Genomic DNA, 20,113 nt, shown 5'->3' on the forward strand with positions numbered 1-20,113 from the left:
TCTCAGTGTAGTCTTTAACAGTCCATTGCATCATTTGATCTTTCCAGAGGCTGGTGCATGATAGGGAATGTGATATACCCACTCAATGCCATGTTCTTTGGCCCAAGTGTCTATGAGGTTGTTTTGGAAACAAGTTCTGTTTTCTGATTCAATTCTTTCTGGGGTACTGTGTTGCCATAAAACTTGCTTTTCAAGGCCCAGGATAGTGTTCTGGGCAGTGGCATGGGGCATGGGATATGTTTCCAGCAATCCAAGGATTAGTTCCACCATTGTAAACACATGGTGTTTGCTGTCATGCATTTGGAGGAGTGTGATATAGTCAATCTGCCAGGCCTCCCCATATTTGTATTTCAGCCATCGTCCTCCATACCGGAGAGGCTTTAACCGCTTGGCCTGCTTGATTGCAGCATGTTTCACATTAATGGATAACCTGTGTGATGGAGGGTTGGGTACTCACCAACCATATGAAGTTTAACAAGGGGAAGTGCTGGATTCTGCACCTGGGATGGGGCAACCCTGGATGTACAGACAGACTGGGGAATGAGATGCTGGAAAGCAGTGCCACAGAAAGGGACCTGGGGGTCCTGGTTGATGGCAAGTTGAATATGAGTCAGTAGTGTGCCCTGGCAGCCAGGAGGGCCAACCATGTTCTGGGATGCATCAGGCATCCCAGCTGGTCAAGGGAGGTGATTGTCGTGCTCTACTCTGTACTGGTGCGGCCTCAAATCCTGTGTGCCATTTTGGTCACCACAATATAAGAAGGATTAAAGTTATTAAAGAGCATCCAAAGGAGGGCTACGAAGATGGTGAAGAGCCTAGAGGGGAAGCCATATGAGGAGTGGCTGAGGTTACTTGGTTTGTTCAGCCTGGAGATGAGGAGACTGAGGGGAGACCTCATAGCAGTCTACAGCTTCCTTACAAGGGAAAGCAGAGAGGCAGGCACTGATCTCCTTGGTGATCAGTGACAGGACCTGAGGGAACAGCATGAAGCTCTGTCAGGGGAGGTTTAGGTTGCATATTAAGCAAAAGTTTTTCACTCAGAGGGTGGTTGGGCACTGGAACAGGCTCCCCAGGGAAGTGGTCACAGCACCAAGCCTGACAGAGTTCAAGAAGCATTCGGACAACTTTCTCGGGCTCATGGTATGATTCTTGGGGCTGTCCTGTGCAGGGCCAGAAGCTGGACTTTGATGACCCTTGTGTGTCCCTTCAACTCTGGATAGTGCATGATAGTCCATGGTTAAGTCCACTCCTTGATCGCAAGCCCACCTATATGTTGCATCTCTTTCTTGATGTCCCGTGGTGTCATGAGCCCACTGAGCTAGAAATAATTCACCCTTATGTTGCCAATTCAAATCCACCTGAGCCACTTCAGTCTTAGCAGCCTGATCCACCTGCTGGTTGTTGTGATGTCCAGTGGCCCAACTCTTGGGTCCATGAACATCTACATGACGTACCTTCACAACCAGGTTCTCCACCTGGGCAGTGATGTCTTGCCACAATGCGGCAGCCCAGGAGGATTTACCCCTACACTGACAGTTATTCCGCTTCCATTGCTGCAACCACCCCCACAGGGCATTCGCCACCATTCATGAATCAGTATAAAGTATTGCCCATTTTTCTCATTCAACAATGTCTAAGGCCAGCTGGATAGCTTGTACCTTTGCAAACTGACTCGATTCGCCTTCTTCTTCAGCAGTTTCTGTGACTTGTAGTAGGGGACTCCATACAGCTGCTTTTCATTTCTGATGCTTTCTCTCAAGACAGCAGGATCCATCAGTAAACAAGGCACATTGCTTCTTGCTTTCTGGTAATTTATTATCCAGTGGGACCTCTTCAGCGCATGTCACCTTCTCCTCTGGTGACATTCCAAAATCTTTGCCTTCTGGCCAGTCCATGTTCACTTCTAAGATTCCTGGATGACTGGAGTTTTCTATTTGAGCTCATTATGTGATCAGTGTGACCCACTTACTCCATGTAGCATCAGGTGCATGATGTGTAGAGGAGACCCTCCCTTTGAACATCCAGCCCAACACGGGTAGCCGGGGTGCCAGGAGGAGCTGTGCTTCAGTACCAATTACCTCCAAAGTGGCTTGAACACCTTCATAAGCTGCTGGTATCTCCTTTTCAGTTGGAGTATAGCAGGCTTCAGATCCTCCGTATCCCTGACTCCAGAAACCTAGAGGTCGACCTCGAGTCTCCCCTGGCGCTTTCTGCTAGAGGCTCCAGGCAGGGCCATTCTCCCCAGCTGCACTGTAGAGCACTTTTTTTACATCTTGCCTTGTTTGGACTGGTCCGAGGGCTACAGCATGAACTATCTCCTGCTTGATTTGTTCAAAGGCTTGTCACTGCTCAGGGCCCCATTTGAAATAATTCTTCTGGGTCACTTGAACAGAGAGGGCTGACAATCAGACTGTAATTTGGAATGTGCATTCTCCAAAATCCCACAACACCTAAAAAAGTTTTGTTTGTTTCTTGTTAGTTGATGGAGACATTGCTGTTATCTTATTAATAACACCCATCAGGATCTGACAACGTCCATCTTGCCATTTTATTCCTAAAAACTGGATGTCCTGTGAAGGTCCCTTTGTTTTATGGCAAAACCCACTTTCAGAAGTATTTTGACTATTTTGTTTCCTTTCTCAAAAGCTTCTTCTTCTATGTTGCCTCACACAATGATATCGTCAATGCATTGCAGGTATTCTGGAGCTTCCGCCTGTTTCAGTGCAGTTTGAATCAGTCCATGGCAGATGGTAGGGTTGTATTTCCACCCCTGGGGCAGTCGATTCCAGGTGTACTGGGCACCCCTCCAAGTGAAAGCAAACTGTGGCCTGCACTCTGCATTAGCAATATTAATTGTGGCACCACTTGACTGCCTTTGACTCCAGTTCATATTGAAATTCCAGTCTGTCCCATACAGCAGCACTCAGAGGCAGCGTGACTTCATTCAGGCCATGATACTATACTGTTAGTCTCCATTCTCCATTAGACTTTTGAACTGTCCATATGGGGATATTAAAGTGTGAGCAGGTCCTGCTGATCACTCTTTGGCTCTCCAGTTGATGAATCAACTTATGGATGGGAATCATGGAGTCTCGGTTGGTATGATATTGCTGCTGGTGCACCATTGTGGTAGCAGTCGGCACCTGCTGTTCTTCAACCTTCAGCAACTCCGCAACAGAAGGGTCCTCTGAGAGACCAGGCAGGGTAAACAACTGCTTAATTTCATTCATCTCTAGGGCAGCTATACTGAAAGCCCACCGATACCCTTTTGAGACCTATTCTCTCTTGAGGTAGTCTATGCCAAGGATGCATGGAGCCTCTGGTCCAGTCACAATGGAGTGCTTTTGTCGCTTATTCCCAGTCAGTCTAATCTCAGCCTCCAATACAGTCCGTTGTCACTCCAGAAATACAAATGGGTTCTGTCCCTGCATAGCTTGATGGCATTAGGGTACACTGTACACCGCTATCTATTAAAGCCTTGTAGTCCTGTGGGGCTGATGTGCCAGGTCATCAAATCTACAGTCTGGTAAACCCGGTTATCCCTCTCTTCCACCTGGCTGGAGGCAGGGCCCCTCTAATACTGATCACAAGAATCCCTGCTTACTTGTAGAAATGGACTAGAACTTCTTTCCATAGAATCAGTAGTGCAATCAGCCCTTTCATTCAGCCTGGGAAAATGTCCACTGGAGACTGGAGAAGCAACTTTCCTGGATGAACCTCCATTTGTGGTTGTTTTTCCCTGCAATTCCCGCACCTGTGCCTCTAGGATCGAGGTAGGTTTTCCATCCCACTTCCTTGTGTTCTATCCGTGGTCCCACAGGTAAAATCACAGGGTATCCTGTAGTATGTTCCTTCTATATCCTCTCTCTTGAGCAAAAGGACACCTGCTGTCAATTGCTGAGATATGGGCCCCTACAGATGGGGAATAGGACATATCCTCTCTGAATTGCTGGAACTTCTGGGACAGCTTCTCCACAGCAGAGACAATGGAGAAAAGCTGTCTTTGTATTCCCGGATTTGACAAACCACTTCATCCACTGTTGGTGGCTCATCATCTTTCCAATGGGTTGGCATGTGCTGTTTTGCGCATTGTTCAGGTCATAATAAATCATGTAATGCACAGCCAACTCCCTCAAGTATTGGATATCTTTCTCTGTTGCAGCCCATTTTCCTGGGTGACATGGAATATCTTCCATGTAGGGATACCTTTCCCTCACACTTGACAGGAGTTGCCTCCAGAAGCTAAAGGCTCGTGTCTCTTTTCTTGTTGTTTTGTCAATGCCTGGTTCCTTAGCAAGTGATGCCAGCTGCTTGGCTTTCCTACCCTCCAATTCCAAACTGCTTAACCACATTGTCCCAGCACTGGAGCAACCAGGCGATAATATGCTCACCTGGATGATGACTAAAATCTTTTTCAGTCTCCCACAGCTCACTTGAGGATAGGGATCGAGTGGTGGTTACCTCTTGTGCCTCTTCCTGTTTTTGTGATGATAATGGCACTGAAAATGGCCCTTGTGATGGCCCTACTGCTTTGCCTTCTTTGCCCTCTCTGCTTTCTTCACCCTCCTGTTCCTTCTTGACCTTTTTGTCCTCCTTTACTAAAGCTCTTTTACAAGGTGACTTTCACGTGCATTTCTTCTGTTTCTGTGCAGGGATTGTCTTGGTTTAAAGACAAATATTGGGAGATGGGAACTCCAATAAGATGAAGTCCCCTCCCCTTTTATAGAGGGACAAAAACCCCTGAGGTTATAAGTGAAAAAATAACAGTTTACTAAAAGAAAAATAGCACTAACTACAAAAATACAGAGGAAACGGTTTATCCATAAAGAGGGGGATTCACCACCCATGTGGCCCCCTGGGAACAAAGGGGAAACAAAATGATGTGGTTTTTTTCCCCCACCAACCACCTCCCTTGGCACTGGTGTTGCTCCGCTTGGCTTCCAGCTGGGGTTTCAGGCTCTGCGTCGCTCAACTGGGGCTCATTCCCGCATGGCTGCCTACAGCACTGGTGCTGCTCCACTCGACTCTGCTGGGGTTTCGGGCCCCACGTGGCTGAGGTGGGTGGAGGTCCGGCATGGGGGTCCTGGGGCAGCGGTCTGGCAGTGTCAGCAACATGGGTGGCTTTGGTACTTGGGCGGTGGTGGTGGCAGCAAGCCATGGTGGCAAGCTGCAGTGGTGGCTTTCAAAAGCAGTGGCAGTCCCTGGCATAGCAGCAGCTTGGCGTTGCTGTCCTTCAGTTCAGCACCATGCCTTTAAGCTGTGGCTTGAAGCAACAGGAAAGGGACCAGTGGTGGCGGAGAGGGGCTAGGTCTGCCAGGCTGATCCCGATACCCTTCCCCCTGTAGAGAGCTAGGCAAGATGGCACAGTTCTGGTTCCTGGCATGGCTTTTCCTGTTGTCCCAGCCAGGCAGGGATGACTTCCGGCCACAGCAAACCGCCTTCCCCAACTCTCTGGGAGGGCGGGGGCAGGCCCCCCTTCAGATGATGTAATGGTATGGATATTCATCCCTATAACTCTCTTCCCCTCCCTGAAACATCTCAACCTCGACCATATTGATCATCATAACTGGTCTACTCTGGCCTCAAATCGGGAGGCCTGGAGACACACCATCTATAACGCTGCCGTTTCCTTTGAGAACGCACGCAGGATCACCCTTGAGGAGAAAAGACAACGCAGAAAGAATCGTGTCTTGCTGAATATACCACCTAAGGAGTCTTTCTGCTGTGCCTTTTGCAATTGGATATGTCTATCTCGTATTGGCCTCATAAGCCACCAGCGTGCTTGTAACAAACGTGGATAGAACCTTCCTAAATCTTCGTTCACGAAGCCTAGCCATGATGATGACTCTCTTCCCTGGCTTGTAACCAGAAAAAGGGGCAACTGTTACTGGCACGTGGCAGTATCTGTTGCCAGAGTTAGAGTAGCTGCAGGGCCTGTGACGGGGGTTGGAGTACCTGCAGTATTTGTCATGGTGGTTGGAGTAGCTGCAGGGCCTGTTGTCTTACTGTCAGATCCAGAGACCTTCTTTTCCCCCTGAGGTTACCGAACAGTGTTGAACAGGACTCATTAGCCCTGGGCCAGGCCCCAACATGTTGCGGGGATTTGTGTCTCTCTGGAATTGCCAGGGTGACAGCACACCTTTTCCAAATATTTTACTAGTTTTTCTGGATTCTACACATGTTCATGGGTGAGATTCAAACACATTGGAGGTGCCCACTGCCCTAGGTACTTGCCCATACTATCTCACACACCCTGCCACTCCGAACTATCCAGCTTTTGGACAGATCTCTGGGTAATGTTCTTAATTATTTGTCTGACCTTAAACAAGACCTGAACCATATGCAGCAACATGCTGGCTCCTAGAAAAAGGACCAGATTGGTTTCAAGGGTATTCAAAGGATATTCAAAATCTTTAAAATTCTCAAACTACCGTAATGAACCTGCAGGAGGAGGAAGGAAAGAAAGATGTGGGAAGGTATCTCCCCCATTGGTTGGCTCTCCAAGGAGAAAAGGCCAAAGGTGGAATTATTAATCATTCCCAGTGGATGACTCACAAAGTACAGAGGTGCCTGCAATACTGAATACTTACACCAGATTGGCATCTCGACCAGTGACACCATCATATCAATACTACTAAGTACCCCACAATGATAGTCTTAGCCCAGACCCCAAGGTCAATAAACATCACCACAGGGAACACATACTGCAAGTAAGGTTATTACCAGTATCACAGATCACAACCCTGAGAATAAGCGCAACAACTGTGAGAGCAAATAAATCAACGTTGTAAACAGTGACTATTAAACCAATGCAATGAATGCTTATAACAAGTTTGTTTTAACACACTCTGGTCAGATCTGTAGTTATCTCAACCCTTCGTGCCTCATGTTGGGTGACAAAAAGGACCGTTGTGGTTTAAGCCCAACAGGCAACCAAGCACCATTCATCTGCTGGCTCACTCCCCTCACCCTGGTGGAATGGGGAGGAAAATCAAAAGTAAAACCTGTAGATTGAGGTAAGAACAGTTTAATAATTAAAACAAAGTAAAATATAATAACAACAATAATAGTAAATTAAAAAAGATAGATAAAACCCAAGAAAAACAAGTGATGCACAATATAGTTGCTCACCACCCACTGACTGATGCCAAACCAAACCCCATCCCCAAACTGCTATCGGCCTCCCCTTCCAGGTAACTCACCCGGTTTATATACTGGGCATGATGTTCTATGGTGTGGAATATCCCTTTGGCCAGTTTTGGGTCACCTCTTCTGGCTGTGCTCCCTCACAGCTTTTTGTGCAGCTCCTCACTAGCAGAGCATGAGACACTGAAGAGTTCCTGACCTAGGGTAAGGCACTACTTTCAGTGTGTTATCAACATTCTCACACTGAATCCAAAACACAGCATTGTACCAGCTACTGAGAAGAAATTAATTCTATCCCAGCTGAAACCCGGACAGCATCACAAAAACCAAATAAAACCTGGTATGTCAAAGTTTCAGGGATAAATAGTTTTGTACTGCTGAATTAGCTGAATTATTATGTTTGTCTTCTCTTGGTTTGTATATGTTATTACAGTGTATACCTCATAGCAGTATATGGTATTGTTTTGTTAATAACTGTGAACTGGTTGACCTAGGATAGATAACACCTCTGTCACATTTATGCTAGTGCTGTTCCTGCCTGAGAGAGAAATAAAGAATGGTGATTCTTGTTTTCTGTAGGCTTATATTCTTTGTCTTGTGTCCTAGTGCCCTGCTCAGTATTTCCGTAATACAAAAAAAAAATCAAAATTTTAAAATAACTTCACTGTAGATAAATTTTAGTTCTGCAATGGGTATAGCAGCACAAGCAGACTTAATAGTTGCAATGTACAGACATGAGTTGATCTGCTATGAACTGCCCTGACTTACCTCTGTAGAGGAAAAAAAGAAATACCATTTACAGTAGTGACAGAGACTGGTTTAGCAGGCAAAAGTTTCTTCAAGTTCCCCCTCCCTCAGAATACTCTTGAAGGTTATGAACCTTGAATTAGTATTTTTCAAGCAGATACCACTATGGAGCTTGTTTCATGCATACCTCAGGCTTGAGAGGTGTATAGTGGGAAGGATTTTGTGGCAATGCAGTCAGCTATGACTCACGAGACTGGAGCCGGCTATGGACTTCCTCAGTAACTGTAGCCAAGTAAATGTTTCTTCATGTAAACTGCTTGTTTAGAATTTATGAGCTAGTATCAGCTGGTTTTATACCGAAAAATCCGGGACACTTGAATACTTGCAATTGCCTTTATTTCAGCAGGATTGTCTGCAGGTGTCTTGCAAGAAAGCTTTGGGAGGCATACAGAAAGGATGTTTGGTGATCATAGAATCATTTAGGGTGAAAAAGATCATTGAGTTCAACCATTAACCCAGCACTGCCAAGTCTACCACTGTCCTAGTTTCGGCTAGGACAGAGTTAATTTTTTTGCAGTTACTGTGATGGGGGTGGAGCCTGAAGCTGTGTGGGCGTGTCTAGGTTGTTTATTCTATACCACTCATGTCATTGTTGGGGGGCGTGGCTTCAGGTAGAAGAAAAGGGGAATGTGATGCGGAACCACCACCATTTTGTTCCTTTTTTCCAGGAGAGCAAAGCAGTGAACAGAGTGGTGGGGGTGGCACAACGCAGGTGGTCCGGCTTGGAGAGTTTGTCCATCATTGTTTTTCATTGTCTTGGGCTTGGGGGAAGAATGTGGATGCAGACGATGTGTCCGCCATTGTTTTTCCTTGTCTTGGGCTCAGACGAAGGACGCTGGCTGCAGTGATGTCCACCATTTTCCTCTTTTGTCTCAGCAAGCCGCACGGTGCTGGCTGTGGTAACATCGTGTCAGTTGGACTTCCATAATCATTTTTTGCATATATATGATTCAAAGGAATCCACCATACAGTACGCACTGTGTGGTAAAACACACCTTTATTCAGTTCTGGACACACTTAGGAGTTAATACCACCGTATACACGCGTGCTGTATGTAAAAAGAGAGGTTCTTATACCCTTAAACAAACAAGTCCTGAATTTTATCTATCCCACACTCTCTTCAAGGATTGTTAAAAGAGGGTTGTTACAAAGTTCAGTTTGTAGTCATTTTATCTGAATACACATTAGGTTAACTCCAGTCTTATCACTTCAAGCCATTATACCCCCACCCATTAACCCCCTTTTGTAATGTAATTGATTACTACTGCTAAGCTTTGAACCGCTCCTACCCAGGCTTTATCTTAACTTTTCAGTTTGGGCAGGTCTTTATTTGCAAGCAGTTACATTTAGCTAAGTCATACTTATGCTAAGTTTTGAGTTATGCTAACACAGCCAGGCCTTAGATCATGGCCTTATAACCCTGTTTCACAATCACCATCTTTTATACAGTTGTTATTAGAATAGTTGCTGTTACTGTTTGTTTTCCTTATCTCATTGCTGTTTTTTCTAGCAAATTGTTATCTCAACCCATAATCTCTGCCTTTTTGTCCCTCTCTCACCGGAGGGTGTGGGGAGAAGGGAAAGTAGCTGCCTGGAGCTTAATTTCCAGCTGGTTTTAAAGCACAACAACCACTAAACCCTGTCCCTTAGTGCCACATCTACTCATCTTTTACATACCTCCAGGGATGGTGACTCAACCACTTCCTTGGGAAGCCTGTTCTAGTGCTTGACAACCCTTTTGGTGAAGAAATTTTTTCTAATATGCACTCTAAACCTCTCCTGGTGCAAATTGATGCCATTTCCTCTTGTTACCTGGGAGAAGAGACCTTTCAGACCCTTCAGTGATAAGGTCTCCCCTGAGCCTCCTTTTCTCTAGGCTAAACAACCCCAATTCCCTCAGCTGAAGTGACAGGAGTGGAGGCTGTTATGCCATCAATGCAGAGGAGCTGCTCCATCCTCAGGAGTGGCTGTGTGGGGAATGGTGTTTCTCCAAGGCAAAACATAGTCGACCATGCAGGAAAGAGACAGCTGAAGCCTTTCTCCGTGTGGTTCTTGTGATATGGATGAGCTGAGCTTTAAAAGAATAATAGGGGTAAAAAGTAAATTCAGTTACTTAGGGCAGACAGCAGCACGGCAGAAGCAGAGGGAGATCAAGCATGCAGATTTGGGTGCATTCTTCATAGAATCATCATAGAATAGTTTGGGTTGCAAGGGACCTTAAAGATCATCTAGTTCCAACCCCCCTGCCATGGACAGGGACACCTTCCACTAGACCAAGTTGCTCAAAGCCCCATCCAACCTCACCTTGAACACTTCCAGGGATGGGACATCCACAATTTCTCTGGGCACCTGTTCTAGTGTCTGACCATCTTCATGGTAAAGAATTTCTTCCTAAGATCTAATCTAAATCTAACCTCTTTAAGTTTAAAGTCATTACCCCTTATCCTATCACTACATGCCCTTGTAAAAAGTCCCTCTCCAGCTTTCTTGTAGGCCCCCTCTAGGTACTGGAAGGCTGCTATAAGGTCTCCCTGGAGCCTTCTCTTCTCCAGGCTGAAGAGCCCCAACTCTCTCATCCTTTCCTAATACGAGAGGTGCACCAGCCCTCTGATCATCTTTGTTGCTCTCTTCTGGACTTGCTCCAATAGGTCCATGTCCTTTTTATGTTGGGGGCTCCAGAGCTGGATGTAGTACTCCAGGTGGGGTCTCACAAGAGCAGAGTAGAGGAGGAGAATCACCCTCGACCCTCCCTCCACCTGCTTTCTGGGCTGCAAGTGCACACTGCTGTGTCATGTCAAGCTTCTCATCCACCAGCGCCCCCAAGTCCTTCTCCTTAGGGCTGCTCTCTCAATCCATTCTTTACCCAACCTGTATTTGTGCTGGGGATTGCCCTGATTCAGGTGTAGGACCTTGCACTTGGCATTGTTAAACTTGATGAGATTTGCATGCATGGGCTCATCTCTCAAGCCTTTCAAGGTCCCTCTAGATGGAATCCCTTCTATTGTGTCAACTGCACCACACAGCTTGATGTCATCAGCAAATCTGCTGAGGGTACACTCAATCCCACTGTCCATGTCACCAGTTCCTTGAGGAATGCCACTCATCACTGGTCTTCACTTGTAATTGAGCTGTTGACTACAACTCTCGAGTGTGACCATCCAACCAATTCCTTATCCACCAAGTGGTCCACCCATTAAATCCATGTCTCTCTAGTTTAGAGACAAGGATGTAGTGTGGAAAAGTGTCAAATGCTTTGCATGAGTCCAGGTAGATAGTCCAGGTAGTCAAGTCACTCTTATCCACCATCCCTGTAACCCTGTCACAGAAGGCCACCAAATTTTTCAGGCATGTTTTCATAGAATCATAGAATTGTAGAATATGTTGAGTTGGAAGGGACCCATCAGGATCATCAAGTCCAACTCCTGACCCTGTGCAGGACACCCCAAGAATCACACTATGTGTCTGAGAGCATTGTCCAAAACCTTCTTGAGCTCTGGCGGGCTTGGTGCTGTGACCACTGCCCTGGGGAGCCTGTTCCAGTGTCTGACCACCCTTTGGGTGAAAAACTTTTCCTGATATCCAACCTAAACCTCCCTTGACTCAGCTTCATGCTGTTCCCTGTCACTGGTCACAAGAGTGAAGAGATCAGTACTTGCCCCTCTGCTTTTCCTCGTGAAGATGTTGAAGACTGCAATGAGGTCTCCCCTCAGTCTCCTCATCTCCAGGCTGAACAAACCAAGTGACCTCAGCTGCTTGTGGTGCCCAAAACTGCACAGTACTCAAGATGAGGCCACACCAGCACAGAGTAGAGTGGGACAGTCACCTCCCCTGATCGACTGGCAATACTTTTCCTGATGCACCCCAGGACACAGTTGGCCCTCCTGGCTGCCAGGGTACACTCATTCAACTTGCCATCGACCAGGACCCCCAGGTCCCTTTCCACAACGCTGCTCTCCAGCCTCTCGTTCCCTAGTCGATACACACAACCAGGGTTGCCCCATCCCAGATGCAGAATCCGGCACTTGCCCTTGTTAAGCTTCAGTTGGTGATTACCCTCTCTAATAGTTGTCTCTCTAATTTGTCAAGGTCTCTCTGCAGGACCTCTCTGCCCTGGATGGTGTCGACAGCTCCTCCCAATTTAGTGTTGTTGGCAAACTTACTTAGTATTCCTTTGAGTCCTGGATCCAAGTCATTAATGAAGATGTTGAAGAGAGCTGGGCCATGGGCGGAGTCCTGCGGAACCCCACTAGTGACTGGACGCCAGCCTGATGTTACCCCATTCACTATAACTCTTTATGCCTGACCTGTAACTCAGTTGCTCACCCATCGCGTAACAAGGTTATTCCGCTCTATGCTGGACATTTTGTCCAAAAGGATACTGTGAGAGACAGTATCAAAAGCTTTGCTGAAGTCCAAAATGATTACATCTACTGACTTTCCTAGATCAACTAGGTGGGTTACCCTGTTGTAGAAGGAAATCAGGTTCGACAAGCAGGACTTCCCCCTCATGAAGCCGTGCTGGCTGTGACCAATGTCTGCATTGCTCTCCAGGTGATTTTCAATACTTCCCAGAATAATCTTTGCCATGATTTGCCCTCAGCGAAGCCATGCTGTTACCAATCAACTACTTATTTTCCATGTGTCTTAGCATAGTTTCCAGGAGGATCTGCTCCATGATCTTGCTGGACACCAAGGTGAAACTGACTAGCCTGTAGTTCCCTGGGTTTTCCTTATTTCCATGCATTGGGTTTGCATGGCAAGGTTTTGGTAGCAGGGGAGTGGCTACAGGGAAAAGCTGCTAGAAGCTTCCTGTATGTTTGATGGAGTCAATGCCAGCTGGCTCCTAGGCAGATCTGCTGCTGGCCAAGGCGAAACCAATCAAGGATGGTAGTAATGCCTCTGTGGTAATGTATTTAAGAATGGGAAAAAGTTATTGCACAGAAGCTTTTGCATCTAGAGGAGTGAGAATATGTGAGAAACAACTCTGCAGACACCAAGGTCAGTGAAGAAGGAGGGGGAGGAGGTGCTCCAGGCGCCAGAGCAGAAATTCCCCTGCAGCCCATGGTGAAGACCATGGTGAGGCAGACTGTCCCCCTGCAGCCCATGCAGGTTAATGGTTGAGCAGGAATCTACCTGTAACCCATGGAGGACCCCACACCAGAGCAGGTAGATGTCTAAAGGAGATTGTTACCCTGCAGGAAGCCTGTGCTGGAGCAGGCTCCTGGCAGGACATGTGGACCCATAGAGAGAAGAGCCCATGCTGGAACAGGTTTGCTGGCAGGACTTGTGACCCTCTGGGGGACCCATGGTGGAGCAGCCTGTTCCTGAAGGACTGCATCCTGTGGAAGGGACCCACACTGGAGCAGTTTGTGAAGATCTGCAGCCTGTGGGAAGGACTCACATTGGAGAAGTTCATGGATGACTGTCTCCTGTGGGTGGGACCCCACGCTGGAGCAAGGGAAGTGTGTGAGGAGTCCTACCCCTGAGGAGGAAGTAGCAGAAGAGACAACGTGATGAACTGACTGTAACTCCCATCCCTGCACCAGTGGGGCAGGCAGTAGAGAACTGGGAATAAAGTTAAGCCCGGGAAGGAGGGAGGTGTGGGGGAACGTGTTTAAGATTTGGTTTTACTTCTCAGTGCCCTACTCTGATTTCATTGGTAATAAATTCTGTTAATTTCCCCAAGTTGAGTCTATTTTGCCTGTGACGGTAATTGGTGAGTGATCTCTCCCTGTCCTTATCTCAACCCATGAGCCTTTCATTATATTTTCTTTCCCCTGTTCAGTTGAGGAGGGGGATTGACAGACTAGCTTTGGTGGGCACCTGGCATCCAGCCAGGGTCAACCCACCACAGTCCTTTTCAGTACCCAGTGTGGGGCTTGAGACAATGACAGTTTTATATTAAGTGTGCTATAGCTATGGTAGCTATTAAGTGGCAAGCTCCTGTGCAGGACATGAAGTTTTTCAGCTGCACTGCTTATCTCTTTATTATGCTGAGTTTGGAAACATATTAGTACAAATAATGGCTCTGTGCTTTGCCCTGGCACTGATGGCCTTGCTGTGCTGAGGGAGCTATTTTGTGGGGAGGATGAAGTTGAATTAAGGTGTTAAGGGAATTGGTAGCTGCAGTTGATTCACTTGATTGTTAGCTTTCATGGTTGCTGGATTTTTTTTTTTTTTTGGTGGGAAATTTAAATTTCTTTAAATTCAACTTAGGTTAAGATGCCTGACCAAATAAGTGAAACTATTAAAAAAAAAAGTGAAGCTTCAAGTACTTTTGCTGAACTCTTCCTAGCTCATTTTTTATTTGCTAGTTGGCTTCTGTTGTACTTTTCTTCCTCTAGTATATTTAAACAAGATAGATTGTCTATTACATGTAAGTAGCTTCTGATTTTCAGATTCTTAGAAAATAGTTCTTACTGACACTGAACTGTTGTGCATAACACAATAAATGAGATTTGCTTATAGGTTTTCTTTTGTGGAGTGTTTCACAAGTGATCCAGAGTGCTTTAGTTGTCTGCAAGATGAATGTATTCCTAGAGAAGTTCTTATATTGTAAAGGATATTAACAGGTGTAGTCTTGTCTTTGGCATCAGGAATCAATATTTATGGTCTTTCAGATCGCATTGTTTGCCTTAACCTTAGAGCTAGTTATGTTCCCGTGTGCTTCTGTGTGTAACATTTCTTTGCATTCATATTCAAAAAGGTGTTCAGTTGTACCTGTGTTATGTTTTGTTAAGAATAGTTTTCAATAAAGGGGAACAGAAATGTTTTTCTGTGTTGGATGTTTGCTAGGGAGTAACTTTGAACTGACAGTGTCACAGGGCAGAATAGATCATTGTTTTGTTCCTTTGTACTTTCCTTACCAGCTTCACTGTAATGCTATTAAAAGCATTTTACTATTTGAGTCATGTGAACTGAAAGTTAGATGCATTTGAGTGGTCATATGGGAAGGGATTGCATGTTGCTCCCAGTTATCTGACAGTCCTGTCTTAGTTAAGGTAGTTGAGGCAGAGGGTGCCACAGCTTCCTTTAGTTTCCTGCCTTCCTTGTCATTTTAATATAGTCTGCTTTTATGGCTCTATCCTGGTGATTTTTGCTACAATATACGTGTTCCTTCCATCTAAAATCAATATTGATAGCAACAACCTTCTCTTTCCTGCTTTGAAATTAAAAAAAAAAAAAAAGTATTTTTCTGGCTGTGTACACTAGTTTTTTTGCTAAAGGATTCCTTTGGAAGGTTTGGTCACTGTTTGTGTAGAAATTTTTTGTGACAATTTTGTTTATTAAGAATGTACTAAACTGGCTTTTCTGTTTCGGAAGACTGGCATTTTTCATTATGCAAGTGTATTATGTTCATTGTTTGAGACAGCTACATAAAACCAAATTTAGAATCTAGGATGAATTCAAGGCAATATTGATCAGTTTTTCTAATTGTAATATTTTTAGAGTGTGAGATATTGTTGATCATGATGATAATTTTAGCTATTTTTACATTCTTTCACAGCCTCATGACTTTGACGAATGCAGATTTGATATTAGTGTAAACGATAGTGTTTGGTACCTCCGAGCTCAGGACCCAGACCACAGACAACAGTGGGTAGATGCAATAGAACAACACAAGGTATGTGTTTTTTCTGATTTCCTTTCTCCCTCTTTCGATCTAGTGGTGCTTGCAGAGAGTTGTAAGCTTCAGTGTACAGTCATTACAGTAGTCAAGGTATTTCTGACAGATAAAAGTTGCAAGATTGAAGCAGTGTGTTAAATATGTTCCAAAGGAATTGATTTGCTTATCCTTCTTATACAAGTTTAGAGAACTAGGAGCTAACAACTGAACCTTTCTTGAACTCTCTAGCTTGAAAAAGAAAAAGCTTACATTATGTTTGAGTGACTTTTTAATTGTTTTGGTTATCCTCTCTCACTGATTATTGAATTGGTTCTCATCTAGATGTCACATGTTAAACTTGTTAGAGTCCATTCTTCTAGGTTATCATTTGGTTTTTAGGCTCATCTCTTTGATCTCTTGGCTACTTTAACTGCATCTGATTACTGGCTTTTGTCTCCTTGTCTTTTAAGGCCCTATTGTTCATCAGCATTTTCATTCAGTTTTCCTGATATATGCCTTACCTCTTCCGATGAACCCTGTTACTTTCATTTTGCCTAAAAGGCTTGAAGATCAGATATTTTTAAAATACGTAACACACAAACATCTGTTATGTTCTCAGATACAGGATAGGCACTGCTCCAAGGATTTGAGTGTAAGTACAATGAAACTTTTGCATTGGGGTTATGCAGGTAGAATCACAGAATATCTCGAGTTAGAAGGAACCCATAAGGATTGAGTCCAACTCCCTGCTCCTTGCAGGACTACCTAACACTAAACAATATGACTAAGAGTGTCTCAGTTTGATGAGACTGGAATGTTTGCTAAAGAGGATGAGTCACGAGATAAATCAAACTCCTCTCTCTCAGCAATTGTAAATCCAAAATTAAGGGACTGTAATCGAGGGAGTGTGGAAAAAAAAAAGGAAGAAATAACAACCCTTTATTAAAACATATATGTATGTTGGTAAGAAAAGTAACAGAACACAAAAACAACTAGACAATAGTCCTGTACCCAAAAGTCCCCTTCAAACAAAAGAAAAAGTCTGAATACTTCTCTCTCCTTTAGCGCAGTTCTAATCACGGTTGGCAGGGGGCGCTGTTGGATCACTGGATGTGCAGTGCCTGCAGTACTCTGTGTTGGCCTGCAGGGGGCGCTGTTGGGCTCTGGCAATCACCGCGGGGGGAGGGGGTCCGGGGAGGTGGTCTCGGATCACGGGAGAAGCAGAAAAGAAAATGGGGACCCTTCCCCCAATGGAAGAAGGGGAGAAGGAAAAGCAGTCCACCCCCACAGAACTCACTGTTGTTCTCAGATGACGGTATTTCAAGGCTCCTCCCTTTCTCCCAGTGAGCACAAAACTCTCTGATGAAAACACAGCAGGTGCGGGCTGGAGGCAAAGGCAGCTTGCAAGCAAGCCGAGGCCAGTGGTCAGGCCTGGCCAGGTCGAAAAGCCAGAAAAGACCAGCCTCCAGGCTTTTCTCCAAATACACGCACACAAACCCTGTCTCCATTCCAGAGAGCAAACCCAGCAATCTGTACCATCCTGTGTGAGGAGGGCCAGCAACTCCCCCAGAACTCCTCCCCCCTCCCCCCAGTCTCTGATGGGCCATCCCTTAGGAATGCGGCTCAGCCAGCTAGGTTCTTTTGTAAAGCTAATCACCCCCCTTTCCATTCAAACTCCGTCTTTCCTACAGTGGGGGCAGGGGGAAGAAAAATTCCCCCCTCTTGGATTTCCAACCTATAACAAAGTGTCATCCAGATGGTCCTTGAACTCTGACAGGCTTAGTGCTGTGACCACTTCCCTGGGAAGCCTGTTCTAGTGACCACCCACCATCTCAGTGAAGAACCTTTTCCTAATGTCCAATCTGAACTTCCTCGATGCAGTTTCATACCATTTCTTTGTGTCCTATCACTGGTCACCAGAGAGAGGAGATCAGCAACTCCCCCTCCACTTCCCTCCTTGAGGAAGTTGTAGATTGTGATGTCACCCCTCAGCCTTCTCTTCTCCAAGCTGAACAAACCAAGTGACCTCATCTGCTCCTCGTAAATTATAGCAGAGTAGTTGAAAGAAGGTTCAAGAAGTAAGATGCAGTGATTATGTGGATGATAATGATCAGATTTATTGCTAATACAGTATCTAAACATTGCTGATGCAGTATCTAAATAGCAACTCTATCATCTATTACAATGGATTATGGTATCATCAGGTCTTGTTGAGTCACGAGCTTCAATGAGATCCCCTTGCTTTCTAAACTTCTCAGAGAAGTCTTGATGCAGCTTAGTCTCAGATTTGGTCAATAGTCTATGACTAAAGAGTTATAATATAAGCAGTTTCATCTAGAAACATACAGGTTTACAGTCTTTAGCCTTGCAGAATTCACAATTACAAAGCAACAAAGCACCTATGGAACTACTCTAAGATTTTATCTCTGTATTTGACTGTGTTGTCCCTAAAGCAGGGTTCTTTCACCCAGTGTGCAAGAACCAATCAACACACTAAGTCGAGATATTTGATATTATTACAGTTCTGCGGAATAGGGTGCCAGGCACCTAACACAGCCGGCACACCTTTTAGGAAACAGGCAGAGTCTTTTATACAAAAAGGTAACAAGGAAAAACTGATACAGAAACAGGTGATTGTTTACTCATGCTTATATAACAAAATTCTCTGTTCCTCGGGACTCTTCACTGCTCCATTGCTCCGGCACCCTGCTGACATGGTTTCAAGACCAACCCATAGTTTCTGTGAACTTTTTGATAATTTTAACTTCATCTAACATCAATCTTTTTACTCAAAAGTGAAAAGTGGGTGTTCCCAGTCTTTGGGGTAGACATACCTGACAGGCATACAGGGAGGGAGTTGCTGCCTGCAATCTCAGGAGACCAGTTTGCCCAGTTGGCCCAGTCTCCAGCAACATTTTATACCCTTATGCAGGCTGATGTGTACCAAAGTCAATCTCAACCATCTCAGCTTCCCCATTTCTGGAATGTATTAATTATGTGAGCAGTTATTCCTGCAATACTCACCTGGTGTTCTTACCTTAGGACAGAACACATTGCCCATCAGAGGCTGTGGAAAGGGAGAGGAGGTGTGTGTATGAGGAGGATGCACGTGAAGACCCTACTATCTTTCATTGCTGTCACATAAATCTTGCCCTCTAGACCCTTCACCATCTTCATAGTTGTCCTTTGGATGCTCTCTAATAGCTTTATATCCTTCTTATATTGAGGCACCCAAAACTGCACACAGTACTCAAGGTGAGGCCGTGCCGATGCAGAGTAGAGCAGAACAATCACCTCCCTTGACCAGCTAGTGATGCTGTGCTTGATGCACCCCAGGACCTGGTTAGCCCCTTTGGCTGCCAGGGCACTATGTTGACTCATTCAACTTGCCATCAACCCAAATCCACAGATCTCTTTCCATGGGGCTACTCTCCAGCCTCTTGTTTCCCAATCTGTATGTATAACCAGGACTACCACATCCCAGATGGAGAATCTGGCTCTTGCTCTTGTTAAATTTCATACAGTTGGTGATTGCCCAGCTCTCTCATCTATCTAGATCTCTCTGTAAGGCCTCTCTATCCTTGAGGAAGTCCACAGCTCCTAATTTAGTATCATCAGCAAACTTACTTAATGTACAGTAGATCCTTGCATCCAGATCATTTATAAAACCATTAAAGAGCACTATCCCTAAAACAGCCCTGAAGAACCCTGCTGGTGTCTAACTGCCAGCCTGATGTAACCCCATTTACTATAACTCTTTGAGCCTGACTTGTCAGCCATTAGTTCACACAACCTATTACGGACTGGTCTAGCTGTATGCTGGACACTTTTTCCAGAAGCATATGGTGAAAGACAGTATCAAAAGCTTTGCGAAAATACCAAATACCCCACATCTACTGGCTTCCCTTGGTCAACTAGATAGGTGACCTTGTCATAAAAGGAAATTTAAGTTAGTTAAGTTGGACTTTCCCCTTGTGAGCCTGTGCTGGCTGTGACCAGTGACTGTGTTGTCTCTCGAGTGTTTTTCAATAACTCACAGAATAACCTTCTCCATAATTTTGCCAGGCACTGAAGTGAGACTGACAGGCCTGTGATTCTCAGGGTCTTCCTTCTTATTCTTCTTGAAAATTGGGACATTTGCCAGCTTCCAGTAGTCTTTGAGTACTCTAATATGAATTCCATCAGGTCCCATAGACTTATAGGGATCCAGATGGTGCAGCAAATCCCACACAAGTTCAGGAATGACTGGGAATTTGTTATTCTCACAGTCATGGTCTTCCCAAGGCAAAGAAGGCATTAAATGTCTCTGCTTTGTCTGGGTCTGTATTTGTGAGGTGACTGACCTATCAAGCCACAGACCAATGTTATCTCTGATTCTCCTTTTGCTGTTAATATGTTAAAAAAACCCCTTTTTCCTGTCCTTCACAGTGCTGGCCAACTTGAACTGTAATGGTGCTCTGTCCACCCAAATTTTCTCCCTACGGTGCTGAATAGCATCTCTCTAGTCCTCTCATGTTCCCTGTCCTTGTTTCCACTGGCCATACATCTTCCTTT

General features: G+C 45.2%; 1 protein-coding gene across 3 annotated transcripts in view; it reads left to right on the top strand.

Annotated features, from left to right (window-relative positions):
• The window catches only part of LOC135404410 (ceramide transfer protein-like), a 141,449-nt gene that overhangs the window by 31,716 nt on the left and 89,620 nt on the right, over nucleotides 1–20,113 (top strand). For all 3 annotated transcript variants that reach the window (XM_064639134.1, XM_064639132.1, XM_064639133.1), the window contains one exon: nucleotides 15,461–15,577. In XM_064639134.1, the coding sequence (XP_064495204.1) occupies nucleotides 15,461–15,577 (117 nt within the window). The remainder of the gene's footprint in view (nucleotides 1–15,460; nucleotides 15,578–20,113) is intronic.

The sequence above is a fragment of the Pseudopipra pipra genome, chromosome W (genome assembly GCF_036250125.1).
Source record: "Pseudopipra pipra isolate bDixPip1 chromosome W, bDixPip1.hap1, whole genome shotgun sequence".
Classification (NCBI taxonomy): Eukaryota; Metazoa; Chordata; class Aves; order Passeriformes; family Pipridae; genus Pseudopipra; species Pseudopipra pipra.